Consider the following 25,348-nt stretch of genomic DNA (forward strand, 5'->3'; position numbering starts at 1 on the left):
CAGATACAGAAGTTCACTACTTTCAACTGGAATGGTTGTTATACACCAGACACATTTATCATATTTTTTTTTAAAGTAAACTGTGTTATATTCGTAAAGGGTTCCTCTCGATAGAAACAAGAAACAAGAAACAAGAAACAAGAAACAAGAAACAAGAAACAAGAAACAAGAAACAAGAAACAAGAAACAAGAAACAAGAAACAAGAAACAAGAAACAAGAAACAAGAAACAAGAAACAAGAAACAAGAAACAAGAAACAAGAAACAAGAAACAAGAAACAAGAAACAAGAAACAAGAAACAAGAAACAAGAAACAAGAAACAAGAAACAAGAAACAAGAAACAAGAAACAAGAAACAAGAAACAAACAACAAGAAACAAGAAACAAGAAACAAGAAACAAGAAACAAGAAACAAGAAACAAGAAACAAGAAACAAGAAACAAGAAACAAGAAACAAGAAACAAGAAACAAGAAACAAGAAACAAGAAACAAGAAACAAGAAACAAGAAACAAGAAACAAGAAACAAGAAACAAGAAACAAGAAACAAGAAACAAGAAACAAGAAACAAGAAACAAGAAACAAGAAACAAGAAACAAGAAACAAGAAACAAGAAACAAGAAACAAGAAACAAGAAACAAGAAACAAGAAACAAGAAACAAGAAACAAGAAACAAGAAACAAGAAACAAGAAACAAGAAACAAGAAACAAGAAACAAGAAACAAGAAACAAGAAACAAGAAACAAGAAACAAGAAACAAGAAACAAGAAACAAGAAACAAGAAACAAGAAACAAGAAACAAGAAACAAGAAACAAGAAACAAGAAACAAGAAATAAGAAACAAGAAACAAGAAACAAGAAACAAGAAACAAGAAACAAGAAACAAGAAACAAGAAACAAGAAACAAGAAACAAGAAACAAGAAACAAGAAACAAGAAACAAGAAACAAGAAACAAGAAACAAGAAACAAGAAACAAGAAACAAGAAACAAGAAACAAGAAACAAGAAACAAGAAACAAGAAACAAGAAACAAGAAACAAGAAACAAGAAACAAGAAACAAGAAACAAGAAACAAGAAACAAGAAACAAGAAACAAGAAACAAGAAACAAGAAACAAGAAACAAGAAACAAGAAACAAGAAACAAGAAACAAGAAACAAGAAACAAGAAACAAGAAACAAGAAACAAGAAACAAGAAACAAGAAACAAGAAACAAGAAACAAGAAACAAGAAACAAGAAACAAGAAACAAGAAACAAGAAACAAGAAACAAGAAACAAGAAACAAGAAACAAGAAACAAGAAACAAGAAACAAGAAACAAGAAACAAGAAACAAGAAACAAGAAACAAGAAACAAGAAACAAGAAACAAGAAACAAGAAACAAGAAACAAGAAACAAGAAATAAGAAACAAGAAACAAGAAACAAGAAACAAGAAACAAGAAACAAGAAACAAGAAACAAGAAACAAGAAACAAGAAACAAGAAACAAGAAACAAGAAACAAGAAACAAGAAACAAGAAACAAGAAACAAGAAACAAGAAACAAGAAACAAGAAACAAGAAACAAGAAACAAGAAACAAGAAACAAGAAACAAGAAACAAGAAACAAGAAACAAGAAACAAGAAACAAGAAACAAGAAACAAGAAACAAGAAACAAGAAACAAGAAACAAGAAACAAGAAACAAGAAACAAGAAACAAGAAACAAGAAACAAGAAACAAGAAACAAGAAACAAGAAACAAGAAACAAGAAACAAGAAACAAGAAACAAGAAACAAGAAACAAGAAACAAGAAACAAGAAACAAGAAACAAGAAACAAGAAACAAGAAACAAGAAACAAGAAACAAGAAACAAGAAACAAGAAACAAGAAACAAGAAACAAGAAACAAGAAACAAGAAACAAGAAACAAGAAACAAGAAACAAGAAACAAGAAACAAGAAACAAGAAACAAGAAACAAGAAACAAGAAACAAGAAACAAGAAACAAGAAACAAGAAACAAGAAACAAGAAACAAGAAACAAGAAACAAGAAACAAGAAACAAGAAACAAGAAACAAGAAACAAGAAACAAGAAACAAGAAACAAGAAACAAGAAACAAGAAACAAGAAACAAGAAACAAGAAACAAGAAACAAGAAACAAGAAACAAGAAACAAGAAACAAGAAACAAGAAACAAGAAACAAGAAACAAGAAACAAGAAACAAGAAACAAGAAACAAGGAACAAGAAACAAGAAACAAGAAACAAGAAACAAGAAACAAGAAACAAGAAACAAGAAACAAGAAACAAGAAACAAGAAACAAGAAATAAGAAACAAGAAACAAGAAACAAGAAACAAGAAACAAGAAACAAGAAACAAGAAACAAGAAACAAGAAACAAGAAACAAGAAACAAGAAACAAGAAACAAGAAACAAGAAACAAGAAACAAGAAACAAGAAACAAGAAACAAGAAACAAGAAACAAGAAACAAGAAACAAGAAATAAGAAACAAGAAACAAGAAACAAGAAACAAGAAACAAGAAACAAGAAACAAGAAACAAGAAACAAGAAACAAGAAACAAGAAACAAGAAACAAGAAACAAGAAACAAGAAACAAGAAACAAGAAACAAGAAACAAGAAACAAGAAACAAGAAACAAGAAACAAGAAACAAGAAACAAGAAACAAGAAACAAGAAACAAGAAACAAGAAACAAGAAACAAGAAACAAGAAACAAGAAATAAGAAACAAGAAACAAGAAACAAGAAACAAGAAACAAGAAACAAGAAACAAGAAACAAGAAACAAGAAACAAGAAACAAGAAACAAGAAACAAGAAACAAGAAACAAGAAACAAGAAAACAAGAAACAAGAAACAAGAAACAAGAAACAAGAAACAAGAAACAAGAAACAAGAAACAAGAAACAAGAAACAAGAAACAAGAAACAAGAAACAAGAAACAAGAAACAAGAAACAAGAAACAAGAAACAAGAAACAAGAAACAAGAAACAAGAAACAAGAAACAAGAAACAAGAAACAAGAAACAAGAAACAAGAAACAAGAAACAAGAAACAAGAAACAAGAAACAAGAAACAAGAAACAAGAAACAAGAAACAAGAAACAAGAAACAAGAAACAAGAAACAAGAAACAAGAAACAAGAAACAAGAAACAAGAAACAAGAAACAAGAAACAAGAAACAAGAAACAAGAAACAAGAAACAAGAAACAAGAAACAAGAAACAAGAAACAAGAAACAAGAAACAAGAAACAAGAAACAAGAAACAAGAAACAAGAAACAAGAAACAAGAAAAGAAACAAGAAACAAGAAACAAGAAACAAGAAACAAGAAACAAGAAACAAGAAACAAGAAACAAGAAACAAGAAACAAGAAACAAGAAACAAGAAACAAGAAACAAGAAACAAGAAACAAGAAACAAGAAACAAGAAACAAGAAACAAGAAACAAGAAACAAGAAACAAGAAACAAGAAACAAGAAACAAGAAACAAGAGAAACAAGAAACAAGAAACAAGAAACAAGAAACAAGAAACAAGAAACAAGAAACAAGAAACAAGAAACAAGAAACAAGAAACAAGAAACAAGAAACAGAAACAAGAAACAAGAAACAAGAAACAAGAAACAAGAAACAAGAAACAAGAAACAAGAAACAAGAAACAAGAAACAAGAAACAAGAAACAAGAAACAAGAAACAAGAAACAAGAAACAAGAAACAAGAAACAAGAAACAAGAAACAAGAAACAAGAAACAAGAAACAAGAAACAAGAAACAAGAAACAAGAAACAAGAAACAAGAAACAAGAAACAAGAAACAAGAAAGAAGAAACAAGAAACAAGAAACAAGAAAAAAGACAAATCGAGTCAAGTACTAGACACTGAAGACGACTTTACTGTTGAGGTAGAAATACGTACCTCAGTTAGAGATGAGCCAGCCTAGGGCTGAAAATCTCTTTAATAAAGATATAAAAAAAAAAATACGTATCTGTCAAGGTACAATCAAGTGGTGGAATTAAATGGGATATACAAATTCGTCTTATGACATGTGAAGAAACAAGAACCAAGAAAACAAGAACGGATGCGTGTCCTTCGTAAAAGGTTGCATCATAAACGGGAACACTGGTAGTCCACTGGGAATGGTGAAGAAACGGAAGAATTTGTCACCGTTGTTTCAAGATATATCGCCTAAGAGGAAACGGAAAATGCCCGCAGATGGTGGAAAAATTCCGCTGGTGGCCTGGGGCCATCATGTACTGACTGCTCGGCAGGTAAGCAACACCCTAACCATCGATTCACTCACCAATGATTTGATTCGAATGCAAAATGTCACTCGCAGACAGATACCTTTAGATCAGCGGTCTCTTTTTCTTGAAAGGTTCCCCTTCGGACTTTTTTTTATCAATTGAGATGACCCTAATTTCTTGCTGTAAATGAAAATAAGTGTAACTCATATGATATATGAAAAATGTTACTGAAAATTAACGAGATATATGGCTGTCCATAAAGTTGGCTGAAATTTTCATTATGTCGAGGTCTTGAAAAGAAGATTCCGAGCCTCTTGAAAAGCAGCTTTCGAGTAACTTAAGGCTTCTAGGCTTATTGAAAAGCCCCTCTGAGCTATTAAAGGAGGCTTCCGAACCTCTTGAAAGAAGGCTTCCGGGCCTCTTGAAAGGAGGCTTCCGGGCCTCTTGAAAGGAGGCTTCCGGGCCTCTTGAAAGGAGGCTTCTGGGCCTCTTGAAAGAAGGCTTCCGGGCCTCTTGAAAGGAGGCTTCCGGGCCTCTTGAAAGGAGGCTTCCGGGCCTCTTGAAAGGAGGCTTCCGGGCCTCTTGAAAGGAGGCTTCCGGCCTCTCGTAAGGGGGCTTCCGGGCCTCTTGAAAGCAGGCTTGCTGGCCTCTTGAAAGGAGGCTTCCGGGCCTCTTGAAAGGAGGCTTCAGGCCTCTTGAAAGGAGGCTTCCGAGCCTCTTGAAAGGGGGCTACCAGGCCTCTTGAGAGGAGGCTTCCGGGCCTCTTGAAAGGAGGCGTCCGGGCCTTTTGCAAGGAGGCGTCGGGGCACGTGAAAAGGGTGCTTCCCGGGCTCTTGAAAGGGGGCTTCCGGGCCTCTTGAAAGGAGGCTTCCGGGCCTCTTGAAAGGAGGCTTCGGGCCTCTTGAAAGGAGGCTTCCAGGCCTCTTGAAAGGAGGCTTCCTGGCCTCTTGAAAGAAGGCTTTCGGGCCTCTTGAAAGGAGGCTTTCGGGCCTCTTAAGAGGAGGTTTCCGGGCCTCTTGAAAGGAGGCTTCCGGGCTTCTTGAAAGGAGGCTTCCAGGCCTCTTGTAAGGTGGCTTCCAGGCCTCTTGAAAGGAGGTTTCTGGGCCTCTTGAAAGGAGGCTTCTGGCCTCTTGAAAGGAGGCTTCTGGCCTCTTGAAAGGAGGCTTCCTGGGCCTCTTGAAAGGAGGCTTCCGGGCCTCTTGAAAGGAGGCTTCGGGCCTCTTGAAAGGAGGCTTCCGGGCCTCTTGAAAGGAGGCTTCCGGGCCTCTTGAAAGGAGGCTTCGGGCCTCTTGAAAGGAGGCTTCCGGGCCTCTTGAAAGGAGGCTTCCGGGCCTCTTGAAAGGAGGCTTCCTGGCCTCTTGAAAGGAGGCTTCCTGGCCTCTTGAAAGGAGGCTTCCGGGCCTCTTGAAAGGAGGCTTCAGGCCTCTTGAAAGGAGGCTTCCGGGCCTCTTGAAAGGAGGCTTCTGGCCTCTTGAAAGGAGGCTTCCGGGCCTCTTGAAAGGAGGCTTCCGGGCCTCTTGAAAGGAGGCTTCCAGGCCTCTTGAAAGGAGGCTTCCAGGCCTCTTGAAAGGAGGCTTCAGGCCTCTTGAAAGGAGGCTTCCTGGCCTCTTGAAAGGAGGCTTCCTGGCCTCTTGAAAGGAGGCTTCGGGCCTCTTGAAAGGAGGCTTCCGGGCCTCTTGAAAGGAGGCTTCCGGGCCTCTTGAAAGGAGGCTTCCGGGCCTCTTGAAAGGAGGCTTCGGGCCTCTTGAAAGGAGGCTTCCGGGCCTCTTGAAAGGAGGCTTCCTGGCCTCTTGAAAGGAGGCTTCCAGGGCCTCTTGAAAGGAGGCTTCCTGGCCTCTTGAAAGGAGGCTTCAGGGCCTCTTGAAAGGAGGCTTCCGGGCCTCTTGAAAGGAGGCTTCCTGGCCTCTTGAAAGGAGGCTTCCGGGCCTCTTGAAAGGAGGCTTCTGGCCTCTTGAAAGGAGGCTTCCTGGCCTCTTGAAAGGAGGCTTCCGGGCCTCTTGAAAGGAGGCTTCAGGGCCTCTTGAAAGGAGGCTTCCTGGCCTCTTGAAAGGAGGCTTCCGGGCCTCTTGAAAGGAGGCTTCCAGGCCTCTTGAAAGGAGGCTTCCGGGCCTCTTGAAAGGAGGCTTCCGGGCCTCTTGAAAGGAGGCTTCGGGGCCTCTTGAAAGGAGGCTTCCGGGCCTCTTGAAAGGAGGCTTCCGGGCCTCTTGAAAGGAGGCTTCCGGGCCTCTTGAAAGGAGGCTTCCGGGCCTCTTGAAAGGAGGCTTCCGGGCCTCTTGAAAGGAGGCTTCCGGGCCTCTTGAAAGGAGGCTTCCGGGCCTCTTGAAAGGAGGCTTCCGGGCCTCTTGAAAGGAGGCTTCCGGGCCTCTTGAAAGGAGGCTTCCGGGCCTCTTGAAAGGAGGCCTCCGGACCTCTTGAAAGGAGGCTTTCGGGCCTCTTGAAAGGAGGCTTCCGTAACTCTTGACAGAAGGCTTCCGGGCCTCTTGAAAGGAGGCTTCCGTAACTCTTGAAAGCAAGCTTCCGGGCTTCTTGAAAGGAGGCTTCCGGGCCTCTTGAAAGGAGGCTTCCGGGCCTCTTGAAAGGAGGCTTCCGGGCCTCTTGAAAGGAGGCTTCCGGGCCTCTTGGAAGGAGGCTTCCGGGCCTCTTGAAAGGAGGCTTCCGGGCCTCTTGAAAGGAGGCTTTCGGGCCTCTTGAAAGGAGGCTTCCGGGCCTCTTGAAAGGAAGCTTCCGGGCCTCTTGAAAGGAGGCTTCCGGGCCTCTTGAAAGAAGGCTTTCTCGCGGATCTTTAATCAGTGTCTCCGTCTCAGCTACTTCCCATCGTCCGGAAAGTGAGCCAAAGTCATTCCCATCCGAAAGCCTGGAAAGGATTCTTCCTCTTCCAAAAGTTATCGTGCCATCAGCCTTCTCTGCCGGCTACTTGAGTCTGTCGAAAATCACAACATCTTGCTCGAGGAACAGCTTGGCTTCGAACGAACTCGATCAACCGTACACAACCAATTAACCCGAGTTGCCAACGTCCTCAGACGGAGCAAGGTTGCCTCAAAAACCTCCGCCATTGCATTCTTGATATCGAGAAGGCATTCGTCAATATACGACATGATGGCCTGGTGTACAAACTATAACCCTACAGTATTCCCAGACGGACAATTTCAGTCGCGTTGCGTAGGTTTGGCGAAACCTTCTCTTTGCAAACTTCTACATACTAATGCTTTCGAGCAATAACTTCAATAAACAAATGAGGATAAGAAATGAAAAATATGTGAAATGTAATAAATGTGTAAAAAAAATGTGTAAAATTATTACATTTAGATTATTGTGTAAACAATATCAAACACGCTCATTATAAAATTAGTGCATTCAGATAATTGTACATAGCAAATCGATAACAAAAATTGGAAAAGTACTGCATGTGTGAACCGACTAGAAGCATTGCCCTGATGTTGGTTCACAATCGGGCAAATGTTAAGCCAAATTTGAAAACAGTACTTTTTCTGTTTTCTTGTTTTAAATTTAAAAATATTTAGAGTAGTCTAAATATATGTTTTTTTGGGAAGGCCACTCAAATAATTTAAAGAATCGATCGAAAAATGTGAAATTTGAAAACAATATGACTTTTTTCGTTCAAAATCTTATTCGCTCAAGATTTTGAACGAAAAAAGTCATATTGTTTTTGAATTTCACATTTTTTCATTTGCTTTGATTTAGGATTTTTAATTCCACCACTTGATTACAGCCACAGATACCTTATAAGTGAGGCCGACTATATTGTCTCGTACTTGATGTTTCCGAAGATATTACCTTTATATATTTTCAAATTTTAGTATTTTCATAGGTTGTAGATCTGTTTTGTTGATTTTTCATTCTCTATTCAAGCGCCACATCCAAGCAGAGAAAAACATTCTAACGCCGTTTCCTTCCACCGTATAGTGATGTCGGTGGTTGCCCACACAATCAGCTATTTCCATGGGCCTAAATAGTAAGTTCGATTCGTCGATTTCGTTTCGACTGTTCACTGTGTTGCCCGGCGGCACAAGGCGCAAACAGCGCGGCACAACATATGTATGTTCGGAAGGGGCCACGCGACTCACGCTGCTGCTCGCTTGGAAGTTCCCTTCCTCGTCCATCTCCTCCGAGCTGGCGACATCGTGCTCTATGCATCGCCTAACTGTGGGTTTGTGTTTGGTGTTTCTGTTTTTGTTTCCCATTTTTTATGTGCATCCAAATAGGAGGATAACCTATGATTTTGGTGCTTTTGTTTGTTGATCTTTCTTCATTCTTTGTTAGCCGTACTGGGGCTCCCGATACGTAGCGGGTGAAACCGTATGTAGATTGGGTTTTCAAGGTACGACACCGTGCGGTAGGCATTCAATTCAAGCGAGCAAACGAAACCGATACAGGAAGTATGGAAGGAAATCTTATGAATAATGTATTGGTCCGGTTTAGTGGATTGGAAAACCAGAGCAATGACAAGGTTAAAGAGCAGAAATATTCCGTTACGATGACGTTGATTAATTTTAGACTCAAGAAGCCGGTAGGAAATTATTGGTACTGAACTGACGATGCGACGGGTGACGAGCTCAAATGAATTCGATTATTGCATCGTCAACCAGAAATTATAATATCATGAAAATTTGGCAAAATTGCTTGCCACCTCATTTACATAACAGGCTTCACCCGTAATCGATGCGTAACGGCCCATCAAAACTGCTTCTGGCAGAAAACTTGCCCGCGATAAATAAATCTGTGCAGAACGTTATTTTCCCCGAATTAACCGCAGCGCTGCCATTGACATTCAGCTCACGTAAAACGGTAGGTGAGTCCACCAGACATTATCATCACCATCATCATCAAGGAACGACATTATCATTTACTACCGCGAGAGGGTCATTCTTGTCCTTTGTTCTCCCATCGCAGGGGTACGCTTTTCAGATTACAGCATAATTATATCCTGTGGTTATTTTTCGGCATGCTCAATTTTTCTTCCCATGAAAGCATTCTGCATAATTGAAGTCCTTTGTTTAATGTTTTGCCATTTTTTTCACTGCATTTTCAGAATTTACAAATTTACACCCGAAATCAGTTTAATTAAAGTAACCCAAGCAACGGATTGATCTACCGGGCTACCGGTTGGTTGGTCCAAAAACCCCTCAGCTGAATGCATTCTGTTGAACATCGTTCCAACCTTCAATCCACATAAAATATTTGTTTTACAATTTATCAACCAAATCCATTCCATTGGAACGAGGAACCGATTTCGAACAAATCGGATGTCGCCGTTTGGATTCCGCGGCATTCCGAGGGCCATTGAGCACCAAAAACGTGTCGAATGACAAATGTTTGAAAGGTATTTACGCATTTATCGGCGCACACACACGAATGGTGACATTTGTCACGCACTTGTAAAGTGCTTTTTAATTCGATTTATCGATTGCCGTCTGCTAGTAACAGGTGAAAAATGTCGGCACCGGTGGTGCCGTTGTTTGGGTGATATAATCGATGGCCACCTACAACTGGGGTTTCGAAAATGAATCAATGCCGTTTTGCTTCCTAATTTCTCAAAAGACAAACGAGTATCAAGTGTGAGAGACGAACTAATAAATGCAATTAATTACAACGAAGATCGGTGCGAAACGTATAAAAAGTTTCGGTGGTTAACAGTTCAGTATCACTCGTTTGAAGACGTTTCATCGGCTTTGATCGATCCAAGCAATACACTCGTGGAAACATCCAACATGAAGGTAAGTAAAACAAAATTTTCATCAATCTCAAATTAATCGCTAATTATCGTCATACTTACAGGCGTTCATTATGTTGTCCATGGCATTGGCCATCGCATCCAGCGCGGCAGTTGACGATTCCAGCAAGAAGGAGAAGCGTGGCCTTTGGGAACTGGGCTACGGCCATGACAACCTCGATTTTGACCTCCATAATAATTATCATGGTCTGGATTTTGATCACCACAAGGAAGTAAAGCACGTTTCGACCACCATCACCAAGAAGGTCCCAGTCCCATACCCAGTCGAGGTCGAGAAACACGTCCCAGTTGAAGTGAAGGTCCCCTACCCGGTGCACGTCGAAAAGAAGGTCCCAGTCTACGTCGAAAAGCGAGTGCCAGTAGTTGTTGAAAAGAAGGTCCCATACCACGTCGATCGTCCAGTTCCCTACCCAGTTGAGGTTAAGGTCCCAGTCGTCCACAAGGAATACGTCGAAGTGCCCAAGCCATACGCAGTTCATGTTGAGAAGCAAGTTCCAGTGATCGTTCAGAAGCCGGTGTACGTCGAGAAGCAGGTTCCAGTGACTGTTCATGTTAAGGAGCACAAGGACAAGCACTGGGGACTGTTCTAAGCGATTTGTGATCAATTGTTATGTAATAAATGAATGAGTTAGTCATTGTATGTCAACACTGTTTTTTGTAATTCATTGCCCAAGCAGCACAGCTTGTTTCACTACTAATCATTTCATTGCGTTGCAACTATTCAGAAAGAAACAATCTTTGCGTATGTGCCACCAAATATAACTCTCTTGCAATCTAAAAAGTGCAAGGGGTGGAGCCTACGGAAACATCTTTTGATTGCAGTAAAATTGCAATAATGTTGCAAAATACTACAGCGAAAAAAAAATGGAAATGTAAATCTGAATTTGATTTATGGATCTTGTGATTGATAGTCCTTCACTCTACCACAGCATAATTCAACACTTCGAAGAGACTGCATGTTGACTCACCTTGAAAACCATACTATTATGAATTTTTGTATTCAGGTTTCCTGTTATTTGATTGCACCATCACCGGAATAAATTGTGAGTTGTCAAAACGTTGAACGACGCCAAATCAAACAAGAAGATACACTCAACGTATCCATAACTTAATTTAAACAAACAATTCAATTTTGAAAGACGCATTGAAGTTACATGGTCAAAAATATGCAACTTAATGATTTTGTTCCGTGTATGCAACAATGCCAAACGCATACTGCATTAATGTTAATGAAACATTGATCACAATTCGAACGTTTTTGACATCTTGATGCAACTTGTTCGTACTTTGAGGTTTTTCAATGCCTTTAATGAAAAAGAATAGAAAGATAGAAATTCATGTTCTCTGCTGCTGGTGTTTCTGCATATGAAGATACTTCACGATACTGCATTTCTTTGGTTCTCTACAACCGTGACCATAGGAAGAGCAAGACTAAAAGTAGCTAAACCGCTTAGGTATGCTGGAATCAAATGGAGAAGTTATTGTGTATTATGTTTGCATACTTTGCATACTGCATACTTTCAGAGTTATGTACTTACCAGTGGGAGGAACAGGTACGAGGATCCAACATTCCGTGTTGCATAAGCATTTCGGAAGACTGACACACAGGTGACCTGTAACAGATCCATTGGAATCAAGTCAAATTTAAAGCTTGGGTTAGCTTATAATTGCATTTTCAACGCCATGTTGTAGATGACATTTATGCTCGAAATTCGACCCAATCCTTGCTGTCTCCTTCTGACCGTCAGTGTGGGAATAAGGCCGTTCCTCTGCGCGCAGATTACATCTTCCCAGAAGTTCAAATCGGGTCATCCTAACGCTACAATATACCCCTCCGGTAACGATCCATACTTTCGAAAAGTCACGCCGACCTGATTCTGGGTGCCTCATAGGCAGAGTCGCAGAGGCTTGTTTCGTTCCGGTCAGTAACTTGTTGAATCTGTGCAAGACTGATTCCGGTCTGGTAGATCACCTAACGCCTCGACGAGGGTGATTGTAGAATCTGTGTCCTGCTGTATTTCGTGGAATTTACACGTTGAATAGTTTGTGTGCATTTTTCGATTTTGGTCAAACACCCTTGAAAGCAATTTTGTTTCGTAGGAGAGTTCCCAACGGCAATTATGTAACTGTTAACGGGAAATATTATTTGTCATTGAGAGTATTGGAGCGATTATCTTCTTAGAGGGTATATCATAATCGTGACTTACTTTTGGGGGGAGTTGCTGATTTGGTAGGCAAGTTCGGAGTTCCATCAGCGAGATTCGACAGGAGTGTTGCTGTAGCCCTGAATTTATGGTATTATTCTTCCGGCTGTGGAAAAGATGAAAATTTATATGTAGATTCATCTCTGCCAGAAGAGACGAATAAAGGTGGAACAGAGACACTTACCGTAATTCGTGATTCGGTACATTAACATTAATAAAATTAATTTTAACTTATGGATGTGGCTTTCTCAGTCTGAGGATAATCAAAACGGCTAGATTTTGAAATTACCCGACGTTTCGGCCGAATGTATTTGGCCTTTTTCAAGGGAACTTCTTTCTCTTCTTTGGATGCCAGAAATGCCACATCCGCACGATTCGAGGATCTCGTGTCTTCAACAGCTATGTCCGCTCTGAGATTCTGGAATTTCCTCGCCTATTTATCTCTACCGTAATCATTCGCATCCGATTCCACCACTCAGTTGGACTTTACACGAACGAATACAATTCTTATTTATTTACATTAATTGACATAAACAATTAATTCGACAACACGTCAACAGTCATGGTGGGCTCATTTCGCATATCAACATTGAGTTGTCTCGATTGTGAGGGGTGACGATTGCACTCTTCTTCTTTTTATTGGCATTACATCCCCACACTGGGATAGAGCCGCCTCGCAGCTTAGTTTTCATTAAGCACTTCCATAGTTATTAACTGCGAGGTTTCTAAGCCAGGTTACCATTTTTGCATTCGTATATCATGAGGCCAACACGATGATACTTTTATGCCCAGGGAAGTCGAGACAATTCCCAATCCGAAAATTTCCTAGACCGGCACCGGGAATCGAACCCAGCCACCCTCAGCATGGTCTTGCTTTGTAGCCGCGCGTCTTACCGCACGGCTAAGGAGGGCCCCTGTGACGATTGCACGCTAAAGTTAATTTCAACAAAAACTGGCCACTCTTTTGGCGAAATGGCCTTTTTGACAAATCGGCGTGACGAAAATGTTGACGAAAATAAACAAAATTCCGTAACCTTTACTTTTTAAGTCGATACTGGTATATCAACCAAAAGTCATCTAGCCAAATTACATATAGCCGAGCCGAATTAAACATTTATCTGAAACTGTTATCAGATCGACAATGATTTGTCCGAAAATGTAGTTTAGCCGAAAGCGACATACATCCAAAAGGAACATTCGGCAACATTTGACCGAAAAATTTGTTTGCCCCAACAGGTCATTTGACCAAAAATGCTATTTGGTAAGAATGATTATGTCCTTTCTGAAAAACTTTCTGCAAAAAGTGTCGTTTGTGTCTTTTGGCCAAAAAGTCGTTTAACCCTGGGTGGTGCGAATAGAATCGATTTGGTTGTCAAACTGAAGCCAAACTTTTCTATTGTGCCGGAGCCAAACATTGAAGATTGTGGTTATGTTCGTTTCAGATCCTATCCAGTATTTTGCGCTAGGTAATGGCGGCGTGAGTTCCCTACAGTCTGACATTCAAGAGGTAGAAAACATTAGAACTCATCTAGTTTGCCATGGATCGTGAAAAAAATGGGCAACAACAAACGTCAAATACAATGAACAGAAACATGGATTTCTGCTTGATATGATTTTAATAAGGTAAATGAATGTTGTAAATTATTACATTTTTTCTTATTTTTAGGCATGAGGCAAATCAAACGTAGACCGCTATGCATATGGAACACTCCTGCATATTTCCATCTTTCTCGATCGGAGAGATACCGAACTGGCAAAACTGACAAATTACTCGAAAGCTTTTGATGTTAAAAATATATTTAGGTTTATTTGTATATTCGTGGTGAAATAGCCTTCGCATTCGTTAAATGATTGATGAATGATGAATTGAATTGAATGAATTATGAAAAAACAGACTCAGTCCTATACTCTTTCGAATCCCATTCACATATGCAACTGGCTCTTCATAAAATCGATAAATTCTCCAGAAGTTGTCCATAAACTTTTGTGTCTTTTGTTTTTTAAGCCTGAAAAAGAAAACAATATTTTAATAGTTATAAAAACGAATTTTCAAACTGTAATCATATCCACACAGAAATCCTTGTTTTCTTTCGTGATAGCTGAATTATGTTGTTCTCCAATTTTTTATGATCCATAGCACACTAGATGAGTTCCAATGTTTTCTACCTCTTGAATGTCAAACTGAGGAGAACTCACGCCGCCATTACCGAGCGCAAAATACTGGATATTGAGAAGTATTGTTATTATTTGTGAAAAAAATAAAAATAAATTTAGATTGAGTTGTAACAAATATAAATTTTCCGAAATTCAACAGCTGATTGGAGCAGGAATGTATGTAAATCATCGTAAAGTCATGTAGAGTCTCGCGCATTCGTGCAGCTTCACCGCATTCGCGCATTCGTGCAGTGCAGCTTCATGCAGCATGGAAAGAGAAATTCGAAGAGCGGGAAATATTTGACAGCCAAGAAACTGCAAAATAATTTTGCTTATGGAATTGATTTCAAAATATCCCTCTACTCGCTTGAGAGCAGAAAAGCGGCTCTATCCGCATCACCCAGGTCTAACCGACTAGGTCATGTGATAGCCGTTCGACCGAAAGGGATGTTCTTTGCAGAAAGACCATTTTCGGGCCAAATGGAAAATTTTACCAAAAGGACATTGTTGGTCAAATGATCTATTCGGTCTAACGATTTTTAACGGCCAAACTACCAGTTCGGCCGAACGTCCCTTTCGGCTATATGTCGCTTTTGGCCGAACTACATTTTCGGACAAACCATATTCCACCTGATAACAGTTTCGAATATGCGTTCATTTCGGCTTAATAGCATTTGGTTAGAAGACTTTTGGCTTAAGGTTAAAGTAGAGAGGTTACCAAATTCCGTTCTATGGTCGTTTTACAAAAGGCTATTTCGCCGTAAATGTCATTTGGTCAAACGGGTTTTCAAACGACATGTTTGATCATTATATCCGTTCAGTAATTGACACGGGCCAAACGATATTCCATTCCGTCAAACGGCATTCTCGAGCTGACGCCTAAAAGAGCTGTTAGGGAAAACACCTTTTTCGGCCAAATTACAAGTTCGTCCGTATTTTGCTTCCAGTTACAGTGAACGTTCGCTAATTGGGGTTTTTCTAGTTGGGGCGCTTTTTAGTTGGGGGTTCGCTAATTGGGGCGAAACCCGATTAAAAAGCAGATAAACGTCAGAATGAGATGTCAAAAACGCGTTGACGTTTTGTTTCCGTGTTTGGCGGGATCGATATTTTCTGGCGCGTAGAATTTTCTTTTGTTCAATGCAAAAAGTAAACAACATTGACGCTTGTCAAACCGCCCCAATTAGCGAACGGCATTCGCTAGTTGGGGTGAGATCGTGCCCCAATTAGCGAACGATTACTGTAATGGAATTTCCCAAGAATTTCTTACACGGAGAAACACGTTTACTCATTAATGGGTACTTTTTCTTTGCTATCTCTGTCTCTCTGCTGAAAAATTTACCCATTTTGGGAGAATAAGTGGATCTACTCATTTAAATGAGTAAATCCACTTATTCTTCCAAAATGGGTGAATTTTTCAGCAGAGAGAAAGAGATAGCAGAGAAAAAGTACCCATTAATGAGTAAACGATTTTTACCGGGTATGGACAATACATTAGTTGTTAGATAACTGCAATATGTTTACGTTTCAGTTAGCGAATAACTTTCGATAACTGCAACGCATTCTAGACGTCAGTTGTCAGTCGAAGTCAGATACAATAGAAGTATAATCGAATCGCAGTTATCGAAAGTCTACTGTACCAAGAATTTCTCGTAGAAATCCAAATAAATTCCTTAAAAATCCGACCAATTTTCCTTTGAAATCCAAAGGCTTTTTTTTTACTATAATCTACTTTTTGAACAATCTTCAATCGACGAGAACCATTTTCACCGGATTACTGTCCGAAATTCTGGCTACGTGTGTTCCGATTTTCGTGGTGTGAACGATGGATGGTTCTCCCAACAGCTTATGCAACTCGTGGTTCATTCGCCTCCTCCACGTACCGTCCGCCATCTGCACCCCACCATAGATGGTACGCAACACTTTCCTTTCAAAAACTCCCAGTGCGCGTTGGTCCTCCACGAGCATCGTCCAGGTCTCGTGTCCGTAGAGAACTACCGGTCTTATAAGCGTTTTGTAGATAGTCAGTTTGGTACGGCGGCGAACTCTATTCGATCGGAGCGTCTTGCGGAGTCCAAAGTACGTACGATATCCAGCCACTATGCGTCTCCGAATTTCTCTGCTGGTATCGTTATCGGCTGTCACCAGTGAGCTAAAATACACGATTTTTTCTACCACCTCAATTTCGTTACCCCCGATAGAAACTCGAGGTGGGTGGCTTACATTGACCTCTCTTGAGCCTCTTCCTACCATGTACTTCGTCTTCGACGTGTTGATGACTAGTCCAATCCATTTAGCTTCGCTCTTCAGGCTGATGTAGTCTTCCTCCATCCTCTCAAAGTTACGTGCCTTGATATCAATGTCGTCGGCGAAACCAAATAACTGGACGGACTACGTGAAAATCGTACCACTCGTGTCACTCTCTGCCCTTCGTATTACTTCTTCCAAAGCGATGTTGAGTAGCAGATACGAAAGACCATCACCTTGCCGTAGCCCTCTGCGCGTTTCGAAGGGACTCAAAAATGCCCCTGAAACTCGAACTACGCACATCACCCAATCCATCGTCACCTTGATCAACCGTATCAATTTATCCGGAAATCCGTTCTCGTGCATTAGCTGCCATAGCTGGTCCCGATCGATTGTATCATATGCGGCTTCGAACTCGATAAATAGATGATGTGTGGGAACGTTGTATTCGCGGCAGTTCTGCAATACCTGACGTACGGCGAACACCTGATCTGTGGTAGAACGTAGAGCGTAAATCCCGCCTGGTACTGCCCCACGAATTCTTTTACAATTGGTGTTAGTTGGCGGCATAAAATTTGGGAGAGTACCTTATAGGCGGCGTTCATCAATGTGATTGCGCGGTAGTTACTACAATCCAGCTTATCGCCCTGTTTGTATATGGGACCAACGACACCTTCCATCCACTTCTGCGGCAGAACCTCATCCTCCCAAACCTTGTTAATTACCCAGCGCAGCGCTCTAGCAAGTGCCTTACCACCGTGTTTAAACAGCTCTTCTGGTAGTTGGTCAACTCCAGGGACTTTGTTGTTATTCAATCGGCCGATCTTCTCCTGGATTTCCTGGAGATTCGGGTCGTATGTCCTGCGCGTGCTCGTAGGTTCATTACCATACCGCCATTCAGGTGCTCTTCGTAGTGCTGCCGCCACCTTTGGATCACCTCACGCTCGTTTGTAGAAAATTCCCGTTTATGTCCTTACACATATCGGGCTGTGGCACGGTTTAACTTCTCATATAACTTTCGTGCGTTATTAGCGCGGTACAGTTGCTCCGTCTCTTCATGGTCTAGATCTTCCTGCTGGCGCTTTTTCCTCCGGAAAATCGAGTTTTGTCTGTTCCGCGCCCGTTTGTATCGTGCCTCGTTCGCCCTCGTGCGGTGTTGCAGCAATCTCGCCCATGCTGCATTCTTCTCCTCAACTAACTGCTCACATTTGCCGCTATACCAGTCGTTTCTCTGATCCGGGAGCACCGTGCGAAGTGTAGCGGTTGCGGTGCTTCCAATGGCGGATCGAATATCTCTCCAGCCATCCACAAGAGAAGCTGCGCCTAGTTGCTTTTCCGTTGGGAGTTCCACTTCCAGCTGCTGCGCGTAGTCTTGGGCTAGTCTACCGTCTTGTAGCCGCCCAATGTTTAGCCGCGGCGGACTGGGGTGGTCTGGGGTGGTCTAACCGGTAGTACCGGAACCAGTAATACCGGTATTACCGGCCCATTTTGAGTACCGAAAATATCGGTATGAGAGACGGCAAAATACCGGTATTTTCGGTATTTCAAATTTTGCTGTCAGTTTAAAAAATCTCGAATAGTTTTCAGCTACATATATCAGCTAAAGATCCACCGTGCAACAAACACTTAGCCAAGTGCGTGAAGTGCTCAAAAGTAATTAAGTGTGAAGGCTCCAGCACAAGCGGATTTAAAACACATCACACATTGCATAACATTGTCCTGACACACGCTTTTCTCCAGATGGGGACATTAACTTCACCCACAATTCCAATTACAGGTACAACAATTGAAGGGCGACATATCGTAAATGTCATTTACCCCATCTGAGGACATCCGCTTCGGATTAGTCGCTTGGGGCTTCAGTGGGATTCAAAAATTCACGACGAGATTACACAAAAAGTTTACGGGAAAAGTCTTCGAAGAATAATAGAATCGATGGATGCGGAACTAGGGTGGTTCAAAAAATCGATTTTGCTCCACAGCGCTCATCTGATTCTTCATCATGTTCTGTGTGTCCTCTGAAAATTTGAGCGCATTTGGATTAAAACTGATTTAGCACAAGCTGTTTCAAGTTTGCATGCAAATTAGTATGGGGAAATTTATTTTTTCATTATACCGATAATGCCGCTTCCCTATTAAGCGCAGGGTAAAAGAAAACCTATATAGCTAAAAGGAATACTCAAGAGTTTTCACCCAACGAAAACCGCATGTTGATTAATCGCCCCAATAATTAGTAATCGATTTTAATTCAGGTTGCGAATCTTTAGTCATGATCATTAAACTTCTTTGAGGGCATCACTGATACGTGCAGTGCAACATAGTGGCCTGAATTTGTGCGTGCTATCTTTCTCGCCACGAGAAGCTATGTTGCCTGTTGAAGAGAAAGCTACGGTTTAGATTAAATTCGATTACTAATTATTGGAACAATTAATTAAGATGTAGTTTTCACAGGCTGAAACCTCTTGAGTATTCTTTTTAGCTAAATAGGTTTTCTTTCAACCTGCGCTTAAGGGGGGAAGCGTCATTATCGGTATAATGAAAAAATAAATTTCACCATACTAATTTGCATGCAAACTTGAAACAGCTTGTGCTAAATTAGTTTTAATCCAAATGCGCTCAAATTTTCAGAGGACACTCAGAACATGATGAAGAATCAGATGAGCGCAGTGGAGCAAAATCAATTTTTTGAACCACCCTAATGCGGAACACTGTGTTACATTTCTGGAGCAGGATTTAAGGCAATTCCACCGAGATGAGCTGAGACAGCGTGTTATCCATGCTCAAATGATTCTATGAGATGAAAGGACTTCCTCAAAAATGACGGTAGGTGAAATAATTCAAGCCTTAGAACCTTTTCAAGCTGCAGTGGGACTACTCTGACGTGAGTTGTTCACTCTATATACAGTTGACGGGGCGCTCCAAGTTATTTGTAGCAATTATCAAATCAAGCCTTATTCGATGCTCTCAAAGAACGAATCCAAGAGAGACTTTTTTGAATAATTCCGCTGGAAAGCAATCGATCAGAAACGTTATTGGCACTTCCTTCAAGATATCCAGAGCCATTTGGATTAAGCAAACGGAGGATCTTGAAGCGTTGATTTCTTTGCTGATGCTACCGTCGAAACTGGGAAAACTACGATACCTGACGAACGGTACGAAATAGTTGTCTGGATGAATGATTTTTCATCGGATAATGAACAACTCGTGAAGAGACTGTTGTAGAGAAAAATATTTGCGTTGCCGGTGACAACTACATTGACGCCAGGATTCAGGCCAAGTACTTGGCACTGATTTTCAACGCTGTTGAAACAATTTGTAATATTGTTTTCCCTCAAAAGTACAAATCAAAAGTTTTTTTTTTAATTTTTACAAATACCGGTATTACCGGTATTGACTCCACCAAATACCGAATACCAGTATTTTAGAAAAAAATGGCAATACCGACCTCCCTAGTGCGGACGTTCGTGATGTCAGAGAAGAATTTGCCGTCGATTAGAACGTGGTTGATTTGATTTCCGTTACTTGATTAGGTGATTACGGGGTAATGAATCATGCGGGGTAATGGCGTTCGGGGTACACGCTAACTTTCACCTACTCAGTGACTTAGTAAAATTGGATTGCTCTCTCTTTATATCCCACGGAAATTTTACTCAATGTCTGTCAAAACCAGGACAACTCAAAACTATGAGTAATCCTGCTTTTGACGGAAATTGAGTAAAATTTCCGTTGGAAGAAATGAGACGGCCTAATAATTTTACTCAGCCACTGAGTAAGTGAAAGTTAGAGTGTAGTGGCCTTCGGGGTAATGTAATTATGGGTAGTGTCGTAGCGCCATTTCGATCTCAACAGTAAGGTCGTCTTCAGTGTACGAGATACTGAAGACGGCCATACTGTTTATGTCGAAATACGCATCTGTCAAAGGTACAATAAAGTAATGGAATTGAATGGAATAGTACAAACTCGTCTCATGACGAACTGTTCTACGTACATGTGAAACAGTTGAAAGGTATTCATTGCAATGATGAACGTCAGTTGGTCGGGGTCACGTCAAATCGCACCAAGCGCCAGTTGAAATGCATCAAATTTTTTCCAAATTTTTCTGTGTTAGTATCAATTTTTCTCCAACTCAGGATATCCGATAAAGAATGTATGATTTTTCCTCTATTAAAAAGATTTTTGATATGAGGCTGGCTCATCCCTGAATAAGGAATGTATATACGCATTATGCATAGATGCATAGATAGAAGAACCCAAATCATGCACATAAATGAAACGCCATTATCAGCGTAATTGTACGCGAGATATAGCCCAAACGTACGCAAATTTGACGTGAATCGCCAGCAAACTTATTAGGAAGAGGACCATTTCAGCGTAGAATAGTGTAAATTTCCGCATCTCAACTATTAAGCGCTGTTTACTTTTCATTTTTTTCTGTGTAGCAACAAAGTATCACAGGTCTAGTCTTGTCTTCTTTCAAATAAACCACCCAAGAAAATTCACTGGCACAAAACGTTTTCATTTATACATCATTCTCTTTAAAACATAACAACTAACAAATCACTAACCGCTTAGAACAGTCCCCAGTGATTGTTCTTGTGCTGTTCCTTAATATGAATGGTCACTGGAACTTGCTTTTCAACGTACACTGGCTTCTCAACGATCACTGGAACGGGCTTCTCAACATGAACTGCGAACGGCTTGGGCACTTTGACGTATTCCTTGTGTACAACTGGAACCTTAACCTCAACCGGGTAGGGAACTGGACGATCAACATGGTATGGGACCTTCTTTTCCACGACCACTGGCACTTGCTTTTCGACGTAGACTGGGACCTCCTTCTCGACATGCACCGGGTAGGGCACCTTCACTTCTACTGGGACGTGCTTCTCGACCGCGACTGGATATGGAACTGGGACTTTCTTGGTGATGGTGGTAGAAAGGTGCTTCACTTCCTTGTGGTGATCGAAATCCAGATCGTGATGATTATGTTCGAAGTCCAGATCCAGATTGTCATGGCCATAACCCAGTTCCCAGAGGCCTCGTTTTTCCTTGTTGCTGGAATTGTCAACTGCCGCGCAAGATGCGAGGGCTAGAGCCATGGACAGTACTACGAACGCCTGAGGCAGATAAGTTAGAATTAATTGGACTCATGTTGCAAACGCAAGGTTACCGCCTCAACTTACCTTCATTTTTAGGAAGCTAAAAATTAAAACAACTACGCTCCAGTGATTTTTGGACAAAGCCAACTGGTGAATTGTTGTTAAGGGCACTCCTGATGGAATCCAAGTTCCAAAGTGCTCGCGTTTTCGGGGGCACATCACTCGATTCAAAGGCTGCGCACAACTGTCATTTGTGTTGATTTAGCTTTGCTGCGTCGCAGCATGCGCGAAATAATAAAAATGACAGTTGTGCGTTGCTTCCGTATCGAGTGCTGTGTCCCCGAAAACGCGAGCACTTTTAATCTTGGATTCCGTCAGGAGTGACCTTAAACGAATGATGTCTCTCGAACAGCTGGATGAGACTTTTATATTGGTTGAGCCTAATAAATTCCGCACGCCGAAACGAATGAAAATCGTAACGAAACGATAAATTTTGGCATTGCTAAAATAGTTGTTGTTGTACATTGCGCCGAATGTTCATCACTCTGGAGGATTGTTTTACACGAGGTAAAGGTTATGTGAAATTATGTAATAACCTAGGTCGATCGGTTTCACTTCTCTTCAGCTAGTACTATATAAGAACCTATAAAAGTTTTTTTACTACATATATTATGAATTATGGGAATAAAAGTGACATGGCATCTTGCCTTAGGGAGAACTTTTCTAGAATAAACACCGATGATGTCACAACTTTTGTTTATTTTTTCTCTTATTATTTCAATTATTCTTTATTATTTTGATTTTATAAAATTGTTAATTACTAAGTTTACACAGAATCTTTGAGAAAGGGTGTACTAAAGTTTAATAATCTGCCTTGTATACCCTTTGTTTCTCTATAAATTTATTAGCATGAGTTAAACAGTTATTAGTGCTCAGTTCCACACAATAATAAAACGGTTTACCCGATGCATCGCATTGCATAACATCTTCCGTCGCCACTGCATCTTCCTCGAACACATCATCCCAACATAAAATCATGGGATATCCCCGATTGCAACCCGTTTGGACACGATTCTCGAGTAATCACCAAATCATAGGTAGGTAAATATATCCACCTTCCTGCACTGCCATAAAAGCAAAACTGTCCGGTATAGATGTAAAAAATTAAGGGAATTTCGGACAGTTATGCTAGTAGAGCCAATTCACAAGAAACGCGTCCGTCGTCGCCGGTCGGGAGTGAATAAACCTTTGGTGCATGCGCAAACCCGAATGGCAGCACGCCAAACCGATGGCCATGGGAACGGCTTCATAGCAACGCGCGTGGTGCGCACGCGTGTGTTTTGGAAACCGTATAGGAACCATCACAACAACAAGCCGCTCTTCTAGGAGAGCCCGACCGAGCTCTAAGGGGCGACGACGACGGCAACACACGACTGGGTTCGCGGTTCCCTAGGCAACTCCCGTCGCCAACTAGTTCAGTACTTAGTACTTAGTGGAGCACGCTTGCTCGAGGAGTAGAACCGCCGCGTCGACGTCGTCGGGTTACACCAGCAGGGATCAAGTTTTTGGTGCGCGACTCACGTTTTCCTATTTTCTTTCTACTCGGCTACGATGCGACCTGGATTGAAAGCCATAAAGTCGAGTCAGTGTGGAGAGAACGCGCACGTGCTGGGATCTAATTAGAACGGAATAGACGCAAGAAGCAAAGGCACTTACACGCGAAACGAGTAGGTGCAGCGGAACACGTATTGCGGTTTTACGGAAAATGTGCGCATAAAAAGTTTGTTTTGTATTTTGTTTGAAAAGTGCGCTGGCGGCGTGTCGCGTGAGTTCAACTTGATGGCATCGTTTCGGCTTGGGTAATGGCCGTTCTTGGGAGTGAGTGTCAGTGATTCAGTCATGTGGCCAGTGGTAAAATCGAGGCTAATTTTGTGACGAATGCGGATTTCTGTATGACAGGATGATGTGGAAAAATTTCCAATGAAAGCATTAAGTGCGTGGTTGTTACTGCGGTGATGGCAAATTTATGCGAGGGCGGTGGTGCTTTTACTGGCTTGAGGTTTGCGCCGAAGGGAACCGTGCGTTGCTGTTTACAGAGCAATAAAGATGTGAATATTGACGTCGCACCGATGAGTGATGAGAAGTTGAAAGCTGCGCCTAACCAGAAAGGACGGATGCTAAGCAACTGGAAAACGACAGCTTCTGTTCGATCGTGATGGTTTTATTAGATGGCTTTAGTGCGAGACCGATTGAAATGATGTTGACGAAATCGACGAGATGATGGCCCTTTTGCGACAATCAGTAAAAAATGAAGCATTCTCCGTTCCAACAAAATTGATGGATGGGAATATTGGACTGTCATTGCTTTTATCGAAATTGATTCCAACCCGTAGAACAATGCAATGCCATTTCTCAAGTTTCGTCACACCGTATGAGACCCGTTCGATTCTGTTTGTTCCCATTGCATCGTCTCTGTTTGTTGAGTCTGGGACTAGCCCACCGCTGTCAGTCATTTGGGTTCCCCGAATCGATCCCAACCTCTGGTGTTTATTTATTTTGCTTCTGCTCTAGTGGTGTTTGCTGTCTCCAGAATTCCGGCTCTATGCGTCCGTTTGTTTATCTAATGCATCTTTTATATCCGCTGAGACGTTTGAGCTTTGCTCCAGTGTTTCTCAAATTGTTGTTGCATAATACGATGTTTTCATCTCTAGGTTCGAATCGATGAAATTGACCGAAGAAATTCGAAGGAATTTTCCGAGGAAATTCGAAGGAATTTCCCCAGGGAATTTGAAGAAATTTCCCTAAGAAATTCGAAGAAATTTCCCGAGGAAATTCGAAGAAATTTCCCGAGGAAATTTGAAGAAATTTCCCGAGGAAATTCGAAGGAATTTCCAGGAATTCGAAGGAATTTCGAGGAAATTCGAAGGAATTTCGAAATTCGAAGAATTTCGAGGAAATTCGAAGGAATTTCGAGGAAATTCGAAGGAATTTCCGAGGAAATTCGAAGGAATTTCGAGGAAATTCGAAGGAATTTCGAGGAAATTCGAAGGAATTTCGAGGAAATTCGAAGGAATTTCGAGGAAATTCGAAGAATTTCGAGGAAATTCGAAGGAATTTCCGAGGAAATTCGAAGGAATTTCGAGGAAATTCGAAGGAATTTCGAGAAATTCGAAGAATTTCGAGGAAATTCGAAGGAATTTCGAGGAAATTCGAAGGAATTTCGAGGAAATTCGAAGGAATTTCTTGAGGAAATTCGAAGAATTTCGAGGAAATTCGAAGGAATTTCGAGGAATTCGAAGGAATTTCTGAGGAAATTCGAAGGAATTTCGAGGAAATTCGAAGGAATTTCCGAGAAATTCGAAGGAATTTCGAGGAAATTCGAAGGAATTTCGAGGAAATTCGAAGGAATTTCCTGAGGAAATTCGAAGGAATTTCGAGAAATTCGAAGAATTTCCGAGGAAATTCGAAGGAATTTCGAGGAAATTCGAAGGAATTTCGAGGAAATTCGAAGGAATTTCGAGGAAATTCGAAGGAATTTCAGGAAATTCGAAGAATTTCGAGGAAATTCGAAGGAATTTCCGAGAAATTCGAAGAATTTCGAGAAATTCGAAGAATTTCGAGGAAATTCGAAGGAATTTCGAGGAAATTCGAAGGAATTTCGAGGAAA

The 25,348-nt window shown here is 41.2% G+C and overlaps 3 protein-coding genes across 3 annotated transcripts in view; 2 read left to right on the forward strand and 1 right to left on the reverse strand.

Annotated features, from left to right (window-relative positions):
* Positions 1-25,348, forward strand: part of LOC134210433 (uncharacterized) — a 121,989-nt gene that overhangs the window by 59,333 nt on the left and 37,308 nt on the right. The window lies entirely within an intron of this gene.
* On the forward strand, positions 9,835-10,620 carry LOC134213708 (mantle protein-like). Its single transcript, XM_062693003.1, has 2 exons — positions 9,835-9,963; positions 10,025-10,620. The coding sequence occupies exons 1-2, from the start codon at positions 9,958-9,960 to the stop codon at positions 10,568-10,570; spliced, it is 552 nt and encodes a 183-aa protein (XP_062548987.1). The 5' UTR covers positions 9,835-9,957; the 3' UTR covers positions 10,571-10,620.
* Positions 21,078-21,840, reverse strand: LOC134218167 (mantle protein-like). Its single transcript, XM_062697062.1, has 2 exons — positions 21,766-21,840; positions 21,078-21,699 (listed from the first exon to the last, which is right to left on the reverse strand). The coding sequence occupies exons 1-2, from the start codon at positions 21,769-21,771 to the stop codon at positions 21,151-21,153; spliced, it is 555 nt and encodes a 184-aa protein (XP_062553046.1). The 5' UTR covers positions 21,772-21,840; the 3' UTR covers positions 21,078-21,150.

The sequence above is a fragment of the Armigeres subalbatus genome, chromosome 2 (assembly GCF_024139115.2).
Source record: "Armigeres subalbatus isolate Guangzhou_Male chromosome 2, GZ_Asu_2, whole genome shotgun sequence".
Classification (NCBI taxonomy): Eukaryota; Metazoa; Arthropoda; class Insecta; order Diptera; family Culicidae; genus Armigeres; species Armigeres subalbatus.